Consider the following 9585-nt stretch of genomic DNA (forward strand, 5'->3'; position numbering starts at 1 on the left):
CTAGTGGTCATGTTGTAAGAAAAATTAATATGCTTGTAACACCAACATCAAACAAAATCGACTACAGCATCAAACCCATTAATTTTTCTGGTGATGGATTAGATTCAGGAGGACGTAAACGAAAAACATCCGGGATACATCAACTAATCAAAAATCGGGTTCATCTAATTACTTCGAGATGATAAAAACCGAATTAAAATACATTTTCCGTTTTTATTATAATATCATTAATACTAGAAATTGAACATAATATCATTAAATATAAAATATCTGTAAGAACAAACCCAAAGGTTGTATTTATTTATTATTTAGCAAAAAAAGAATGAACGATTGATTTCCCGAACTAAACTTTAATACATCAAAAGAAACAAACGTGTTATGCCATGTTGCACTCGGGAGGAAATCCTTGAGGAAATCTCTTGGAATCTGAGCAGTAGTTGTAGATCATGTAATTCTTTTGCGCCCAGCTCAACCTCTCCTGCTTTGTATTGTCCAACCCCTCTGACAGCCAAGCTGGGTTAGACGCTGAGCCGTTGCAAGATGATTTCCCAGAAGACACAACGCAAGCATCTGCCTTGAAGTTTCTGTAGGAAGCAGTGAAAGGAGCCTGACTCCAGTCGGTCTTCACAAGCCCACCTCGGGTTGCCCAATCGTCAGCATTCCATAAGCTGGAGTGTATTCTCATTGGCTGGTCTTTTGGAAATGGTACCCCGATAGATTCCGCATTTTTGAACTCTCTAATCGGTGTTCCATCCACAGAAAATCTGATCCAAAATTAAAACAATGGAAGATAGATCATTAGTATGTTAAGATTCTTATACATTTGATGATCAACTACAGAATGCATGTAGTGTGTAGTAATAGCTACTGACTACATATATATATATATATATATATATATATATATATATATACAGAAACATGTGACCATATAATGTATAGATATACACTTACATGATGGTTCTAGGATTCCAGAGAATGGAATAGGTATGGAAATCGGCAGTTGGGTCGAACCAAAGGTAGAATTGCTGCTCTCTATTGCCTTTGCCTTGGCTAAACACATTTGTATGTAGAATGTAAGGATCACCACTCAAGTTACCCAAGAACTCGAAATCAATCTCATCCCAGTTTGAGCCTTTGGAAGACAACTGCATCAATACAATTACAATTACAATTAGGATTCTGTAATTATAGTATTTTGTAGTTCTAGCCAGCTAGGAATTCTGATCAATAACTAAGAACCTAGATTGCTAGTTAATTACAGGTGGTAAGATAAATCAAGAGAAAACTACTTACATAGTATGCAGTGACAGTGCCAGCAGAGTTGCCAGGAACAAGCTTGAGCTGCATATCGATCTTACCAAACATGTACTCGTTTCTTGATTCGAATCCAGAACCTGATGGTTTATCGAGTGAAAGGGTTAAGAGGTCGGCGTTGAGTATTTTACCACGGCCATCACCCCAAGTGATATCAAATTCATTGTAGAAATCAGCAGACACAAGGGTAGTAGCGAGCACTAGAACCAGTAGTAGGAGGTAGAAATCAGCAAGGAGCGAGGAAAAAGAAGAAAAGGCAGTGGCCATGTTGAATGTTTAGTTTGGTTGATGTGAAGATAGAAGATGTGAAGGGTGAAGCATTTATAGGGCTTTTCAAGGGTGATGAAGAAGGAAGTACGTAGTGTTGGTGAGCAGATTTTGGTTGTAAAACAGCTGTAGGTGATGGAATATCTAGAGATAGTAGGAAGATAATGCACTTTATGTTATATTTTAAAGCTAATAATAGTTAGTGATGGAATATGGCTACTCTACACGCGGTTTTGAACAAATTTTTGTGATATGTATGCATATATGATATATGTATACCAAGGGATAAAAGATAGTCAATGATATATATACATACTAGAATGATACCCGCATAATGTAGTGAGATTCATCTCGATTTTAATATTTCATTTTTTTTTGTCTCATTCGATGTCGGTTTTATGTGGTTTTGAGAAGAAAAAAAATAATGTTTTTCTTTTTGAATAAAATGTAAATATGAAGATATCATAAAAAATTGAAAAAAATAATTAATATTAGTACCAAACTAACTATATAAAAAAATGTGTATTTCTTTAATTCAAAATTTTATTTTAATTTAATAATACAATTTTTTATAAAGATAATGATCAAGTATTTTGTTATAAGTCAATTATTATCCTGTCTTTTTTAGATTTTTTATATTTAAAATAAGATATTTATCATTTATTCAATTATGTTTATTTGCAGTTAGTTACACGGATTTAAACATGAAGCTTTAATAAGTTGTACTTATGCACAATGTACTTGTAATTTTGAATTTTAAGTAATATGCATCAATAAACAGTACTTCATGCATAAAAAATGGTTTTTAAGAATTTTTGTTAAATGTTTTATAATATAGTGTGTGTGTGTGTATATATATATATATATATATAGAGAGAGAGAGAGAGAGTGAGAGAGAGAGGGAGGGAGAGAGAGAGAGAGGGAGAGAGAGAGACTTAGGATCATGTGAGACCAAAGGTTTTTCGTGAGACCCGTAAGACCAATTATCAACAATTGGATTAAATCTACAATATGGCAATCTGACATTCATAAACGACACGAGACTTCTCAATAATCACAAAATTGTCATCGTGCAACTTTAGACCATTATATTATTAGCTTATAAAGTTGATCAATGAACATAAATTGATCTTACATGTGTCACGAAAAACTTTGGTCTCACGTGAACTCAACCATATATATATATAATCCCAAGACGACCACCTGCTTTGCAGATAGCCCGGAGTCACCGTATTTGAACCTCCATGGCCACAAGTGAATTTTTATTTCTCCTTGGATTTGAACCTGGGACCTCTTGATCCTTTTGACCTTTAGAGTCAAGCTCAAACCAATCAAACACCATCATTCTCGTGATTTGGTCAATGATATTAATATTTACTTGAAATAAATATCTATAAAGTGATTATATTTAATTTTCTGCCACCTTCCTTGACTTCGCTATGGAATTTATGCCCAAAGACATGGTTGATCTTCCTCCCATATGCCTCGGAAACACACTATTTTCGATATTTAAATATTTATTTATTTTTCTAATTAAAAACTCTCGATAGATATCTACATATAAAATTAGAATCATATAAGAATAAAAGTTTTGATTAGAATTGTAATGAATAAGCTGATTTTTTGATTTGAAGACTAAAAACAACGTAAAGATTCAACTACTTTTAATTGATAACTGATAGAAAGCACCGACCTTTCATCCATTTTCATCTTTATATTCATGAACTTTTACATAGATCTAATCCTCACATGCATGATTTTATTAAAGTTTCAGTCATTGTGATAGACTATAAACAAAGGAGCATATTTCATAAACGGAAAATTAAAGAATGGGTCAATAATTGATGTTTAACGACGATTATGTCTCAACGATAAACTTGTGGTCGAAAACCAAACTTTTCGACCAAATCATAAGATTAACTTTTCAGCGTATCCTAAACCATTTGGTGATAGATCAATAGGTAGTTCAAGGTAAAAAAGAGTTTTGTAACCAGGGGGGGTCTGATTGGTTTGAGCTTGACTCCAAAAGTTAAAAGTACCTGGAGGTCTTAGGTTCAAATCTAAGGAGGAATAAAAATCCCCTTGTGGCCACGGAGGTTCAAATGCGGTGACTCTGGACTATCTGCAAAGCATGTGGTCGCCCTGAGATTAGTCGGCTCGCATAGCGGGTTAGATATTTAGGTTAATAAAAAAATAGTTTTGTTGTCACATTAGACTAATTCAATTCTACGAGAACCCAACCCCATATTATATATATATATATATATATATATATATATATATATTTAGGTGGAGGTTCAAACGAGAACCCCTGTGATTTACGAGAACGCGAGAACAACCCAATAACCTCAAACTTTTTTAATTAATAAATTAACTTTTATTATATATAAATAATTTAATAAGGACAATAATGTAATTAAGTAATTTTTATAATTTTTATTTTATTTTAATTAACCATAATTATCTTTTCACGTTCCACATTTTACTCTTGGTAGTTATCTTCTTCTTCTTCTCGCTAACATCTTTTCTTCATATCACACCTCTATCACATAAGTATTACACTCATATCATATGATTATCACACCTATATTATATGATTACACCAAAATTTGAACTTATCAACCAAAACGATAACCCAAGTGATGTATAACAGTGATTATCACACCCTTATCACATGATTATCACACCCAAATCATATGATGACACCAAAATTTTAACTTATCAACCAAAACGTTAACCCAAGTGATGTATAATGGTGATTATCACACCCCTATCACACTYATATCACATGATTATCACACCCCTATCATATGATTACACCAAAATTTTAACTTATTAACCAAAACGATAACCCAAGTGATGTATATAATGGTGATTATCACACCCCTATCACATGATTATCACACCCATATCACATGATTATCACACCTAGTATAATCCTAACTTATTTCGTAACCGTTTTACTAGATAATGATAATAATGAGTGTTTAAAAGATAATCATCGTGTTTAAAAGATTTGATGATATCATTTCCATTATTACCCTTTTAATTTTAAATTTTTTTGAATCTTTTTAAATTTAAATTTAAATTTAAATTTTAAAAATCTTTTAATTTTATTTTTAATCACAATATATGAGGTTATTGGATTGTTCTTGCGTTCTCGTAAATCACAGTAGTTCTCGTTTGAACCCTTCCCTATATATATATATATATATATATATATATATAAATTCATTCAAAGGAGAACTAATTAGTATAACTGTGAGATCCTATCTCAATCACAAATCAATGAATAAATTAGAAAACTAATATTTTTGGTAATTCGACTTAAAATTTTAATTTGAAGACATTTTAGGTATTTTAAATTTTTATCTCTCCTGTGTGTCTCTCTCTCCTACTTCGATGTGATACCCAAAATACACCAAGATACACATTGTGATATCCAAAACACATCAAGTAAAGTTCAAGATCATTGTGTATACATACATACATACATACATACATACATACATACATACATACATACATACATACATACATACATACATACATAGGGGCAGGTTCTTTTGTTAATCCAATAATTGGTATTAACTTTGTGAACTGATTTTGACCCTTGATTCTTAAAAATCTATGGATGAGATCAATTGTGACATTTTTGTAACTAATTAAAAATGAAGGATATCAAAACATATGTGAACAGGGGTATTTTTGGGAGATATGTCCAAATAGGTTACAAATCAATAATTAATTAATTACATCGGTTACAAATCGACAACTGCCCATTCCTTTTATAGTTCATAGAATCATCCGTGTTTTGCATTATGAATACATATGAACAAATATATAACTTATTAACTAATCTTATTCGTGGCTTTCACATATGAACATACGGGAACACTTATGAACACTTATTTGCACCTATTAAAACTTACGAACACTAAAGTAATTGGTTTTCACATGTGAGCACAATAATATATGATTAAAGTCTTTCGCTTGTGAACACATGTGAACAATATATACTCCATATGAACATTGGCGACTATATATATGTTGAAGATAGAACATCCAAGTTTCCTATCATATTAAAATCACAAGTCATCTATAATTTGGAAAAAAAAATTATTTTAGCTATAATCATGGGATTGATGTTTTTGTAAACGCACATTAATGAATGGTGATAGAAGAACTTAATCTAACGGTTTGTGATTGGTCTAAATGGTTTGTATAGTTAATACATTTTTCATGGTTAACAAAAGATATTAGCTCTTTTCTCTCTCTCTCTCTCTCTCTATATATATATATATATATATATATATATAATATAGTAATTAAACTAATTAAAGTAAACGGAAATATTAAACTAATTAAAGTAAATTGAATAATCAACACAAATTACTAATTTACCCTTCTTTTTTTATTTAAAAAAATATTAATTATTTTAAATGATTAGCTTACGTTGATTAGGCATACAAACTAATCACATCCAACCATTTACCAAGATTAAAACAAACTAAATAAGTAAGTGAAAAATAAAAGGAAAAAAAATTCACATTGGAGATACAGAAGGGCAAAACGGGAGAATATCAGTCAGTAAGCATCCCATTAGCTCTTCACTCTCCTTGTCAAGCTTGGTGGAGTGCCATTGCCAAGGGAGCATTTGCCTAGTCTGTGGTACATGATCTTAGTAAACTAGCCCAATAGCCTGCCTATTCATGTAGGTCTTCTGTTGGCAATCGAATCAACTCTTACACCGGTATTCAAATAAACTGCCGCAAAGAATAAGGTCAGAGCAAGCCGACCTATTCTATTACTTCTGAATAAAGAAAGAATTTTCCCCCTCTTTCAGTCATCAACGAGTTTATCTGTATGAATGTTAGGATCAAGGGGCATAGTAATTCGATCGACCATTAGGGACTGGAAGTTCGCCCCCTAAACAGATAGCAAGGCAACATAGACAAGAGTAGATGATAGGTTCAGGCCCTCAGGGCCACCCCATTCTTAATTTACCTACCCTTCCACATAGAGATGATAAGTGGGGGAATGAACTAATTAAGCAGGTTATGGCTAAATTTGGGATTAGCCATGAAATAAGATTCAAGTGCCTTTTCAAGTTTTAATAATCTATTATTTTTTCTCCCAAGTACTATGTGTTTTGGCTTCCATCGGGTTCGAGGCTTCTCGATTTCTTTCTGTAGAAAATGGATCATACTATGAGTACTGATACTACTAGAAAAGCGGGTATATATCATATTATTAAGGATCGAGGAAAAAGAAGAAAATGCAATGGCCATGTCCATTTAATTATTCATAAAGAATCACTACAACAAAATCGGGTTTGTAGGACACTCCCAAATTCTGAGTGTCCTAATAAACCTCTTTATAGGACCTAGTTTATAGGAATAAAAAATAAAGTGTCATATCTAAAAGTGTTGTAATAAGTTTATATAACGTTTTTTGACGTCGTAATAAGTTTTTAGGACACTTTTAATATAAAGCGTCCAATTATTAACTTTATAGGAACACTATTTGAAAAAATGTTATATAAAAACAAGTGTCCTATAAAATATTGAGTTTATAGGACAATTTCTCAAAAGTGTCATATAAAGTTGCTAATGTGACACTTTGTATTAAAAATATTCTTAAAAATTTGTTAAGACGCCCAAAATCGTCATATAAACTTATTACAACGCCTTTAAATAGGACACTTTATATTTTGGTCATATAAATTAAGTTCTATAAAGCGGTCTATTGGGACCTTTAGAAATTAGAGATGTCCTATAAACCCAATTTTGTTGTAGTGAATTAACGAAGGTTTGGTTTGGTTTGGTGGATGTGAAGATACAAGGTGTGAAGGGTTATGTATTTATAGGGTTTTTCAAAGGTGATGAAGAAGGAAGGTGAGACTATATGCTAGAAGAACGTACGCATATAGCAATCCTTTTCCTTGGGTTGGTGAGCAGATTTTTGTTGTAAAACAGCTGTTTAAGATATATATATATATATATATATATAGTAGAGCTTAAAAAAAGATGATTTAGTCTTTTATTTATATATATATATATATAGTAGAGCTTATAAAAGATGATATTAGGACGCGTTGAAATTGATGGTGTCCTATGAATCCAATTTTGTTACGGTAGTTATTGGAAGTTTATTATTTATTTATAGCCTTGTTTTTTCCTTTATGTTCCAAGAACAACTCGAACCAACCCTAACCCAAAACCATTAAAATCGTGATTTTAGCTTCAATTTGTTGTCTCATTCCAACTACAAACCAAAAAATAAGACACTCATCTCGCTAATAACAAAGAAAACTGTCTTAATTTGCTAATGAAAAGGTATGCTGTAACAGCAAATCTTTGATGGAGTTAATTAATTCCTAGTTTTGATACAAGAAAAGAAAAAAGCTTAATTAATTAAACAATGGAGAGCATATATACGCCAATATTCTCATCTTTAATTTATTATTAAATCGAGTAACAGCTACAAAGAATATGAATAAGTAATTCTATTTTCAATCTTAATTAAAACTAAATACATGAAAGAATATCTTATGGGGTCTTGCACTCCGGAGGAAATCCTTGWGGAAAACGCTTGGAATCTGAGCAGTAGTTGTAGATCATGTAGTTCTTTTGAACCCATCTCAGCCTTTCCTGCTTTGTGTTATCCAACTCCTCCGATAACCAATTACCAGAAGATGATAATGATGTTGTTGACCCATTATTACAAGACGATTTCCCAGAAGAAACAACACAAGCATCAGCCTTAAAGTTTCTGTAGGAAGCAGTGAAAGGAGCTTGACTCCAATCGGTCTTCACCAATCCACCTCTGGTTGCCCAATCATCAGCGTTCCATAAGCTAGAGTGTATCCTCATCGGCTGAGCTTTTGGAAACGGCACCCCTATCGATTCCGCATTCTTGAACTCTCTAATGGGCGTTCCATCCACAGAAAATCTGAAGTATTGATCATACAGGAAGATTAATAAACAGAAAGACGGATAAAAGATCTGTTGCTATACATACATAGTAATATGTAGAAGAAAGGAGGATGCATATATATATATATATATATATATATGTATATAATAGTACTTACATGATGCGTTGAGGGTTCCAGAGGATGGAATATGTGTGGAAATCAGAAGTTGGGTCGAACCACAGGTAGAACTGTTGCTCTCTGTTGCCTTTGCCTTGGCTAAACACATTTGTATGTAGAATATAAGGATCGCCACTCAAGTTACCCAAGAACTCGAAGTCGATCTCATCCCAGTTGGAGCCCTTGGAAGACAACTGCATGCAATTAGTAATGTTTGATTAGCATTTCCAAATTTCTAGCTAGAAATGATTAGTTTAATAAGTATCAAGTAATGAACAAGAAAGAGATAGATAATGACATAGTAATTAACAAGAAAGAGATAGATAATCACATAGTAAGCAGTGACTGTGCCAGCAGAGTTGCCAGGTACAAGCTTCAGCTGCATATCGATCTTGCCAAACAGGTATTCGTTTCTTGATTCAAAGCCAGAGCCAGATGATTTATCRAGGGAGAGAGTTAACTGATCGCCGCTCAGTATCTTACCGCGACCATCGCCCCAAGTAATATCAAACTCATTGTAGAAATCTGCAAAGACTACAATAGAAGTGCTCCCAAGAAATATAATCAGGTGGAGGAGGAAAACTGAAAGTGCAACGGTAGAAGAAGAAGAAGAAGCCATTTCTAGTAAATGTTGATGATGTGAATTAAGTTGAAGATAGAAGACATGAAAGAGAGTTGTATATATAGGGTAGGGTGAATTTATGAAGATGGATGAAGAAATTAAACTGATCTGGCATCTGGTAATGGTTAGCTTTTTTGTTGTGAAAAACAGCTGGTACAAGCGTGTGGGGATCTATAAGWGATRTCAAAGGGAGTGTGATGTTAAAAGCATGAATCTGCTACTAAATGCCATGAATGTCTGTGGGTTAAAGACGCGCTTCCAAATGTAATTAAATTCCCATAAT

General features: G+C 32.7%; 2 protein-coding genes across 2 annotated transcripts; both read right to left on the reverse strand.

The window, feature by feature from the left end:
• Positions 1 to 271: 271 nt before the first annotated feature.
• LOC112505725 (probable xyloglucan endotransglucosylase/hydrolase protein 23) lies at positions 272 to 1609 on the reverse strand. The gene is made up of 3 exons (XM_025109672.1): positions 1297 to 1609; positions 955 to 1148; positions 272 to 764 (listed from the first exon to the last, which is right to left on the reverse strand). Exons 1-3 carry the CDS (start codon positions 1582 to 1584, stop codon positions 377 to 379), a joined length of 870 nt encoding a protein of 289 aa, XP_024965440.1. The 5' UTR covers positions 1585 to 1609; the 3' UTR covers positions 272 to 376.
• A 6415-nt stretch (positions 1610 to 8024) lies between these two features.
• Positions 8025 to 9407, reverse strand: LOC112505780 (probable xyloglucan endotransglucosylase/hydrolase protein 23). Its single transcript, XM_025109764.1, has 3 exons — positions 9012 to 9407; positions 8681 to 8874; positions 8025 to 8538 (listed from the first exon to the last, which is right to left on the reverse strand). Exons 1-3 carry the CDS (start codon positions 9297 to 9299, stop codon positions 8136 to 8138), a joined length of 885 nt encoding a protein of 294 aa, XP_024965532.1. The 5' UTR covers positions 9300 to 9407; the 3' UTR covers positions 8025 to 8135.
• Positions 9408 to 9585: the final 178 nt, after the last annotated feature.

Source organism: Cynara cardunculus, assembly GCF_001531365.2.
Source record: "Cynara cardunculus var. scolymus isolate 2C chromosome LG 2, CcrdV1, whole genome shotgun sequence".
Lineage (NCBI taxonomy): Eukaryota > Viridiplantae > Streptophyta > Magnoliopsida > Asterales > Asteraceae > Cynara > Cynara cardunculus.

Excerpts from the sequence above, each read along its gene's own strand:
- LOC112505725 (XM_025109672.1), bottom strand. The coding sequence starts at position 1,584 with ATGGCCACTGCCTTTTCTTCTTTTTCCTCGCTCCTTGCTGATTTCTAC. Across the intron at positions 1,149-1,296 it reads GCACTGTCACTGCATACTAT|TTGTCTTCCAAAGGCTCAAA; the intron begins GTAAGTAGTTTT and ends GTATTGATGCAG. Across the intron at positions 765-954 it reads TGGAATCCTAGAACCATCAT|ATTTTCTGTGGATGGAACAC; the intron begins GTAAGTGTATAT and ends ATTTTGGATCAG.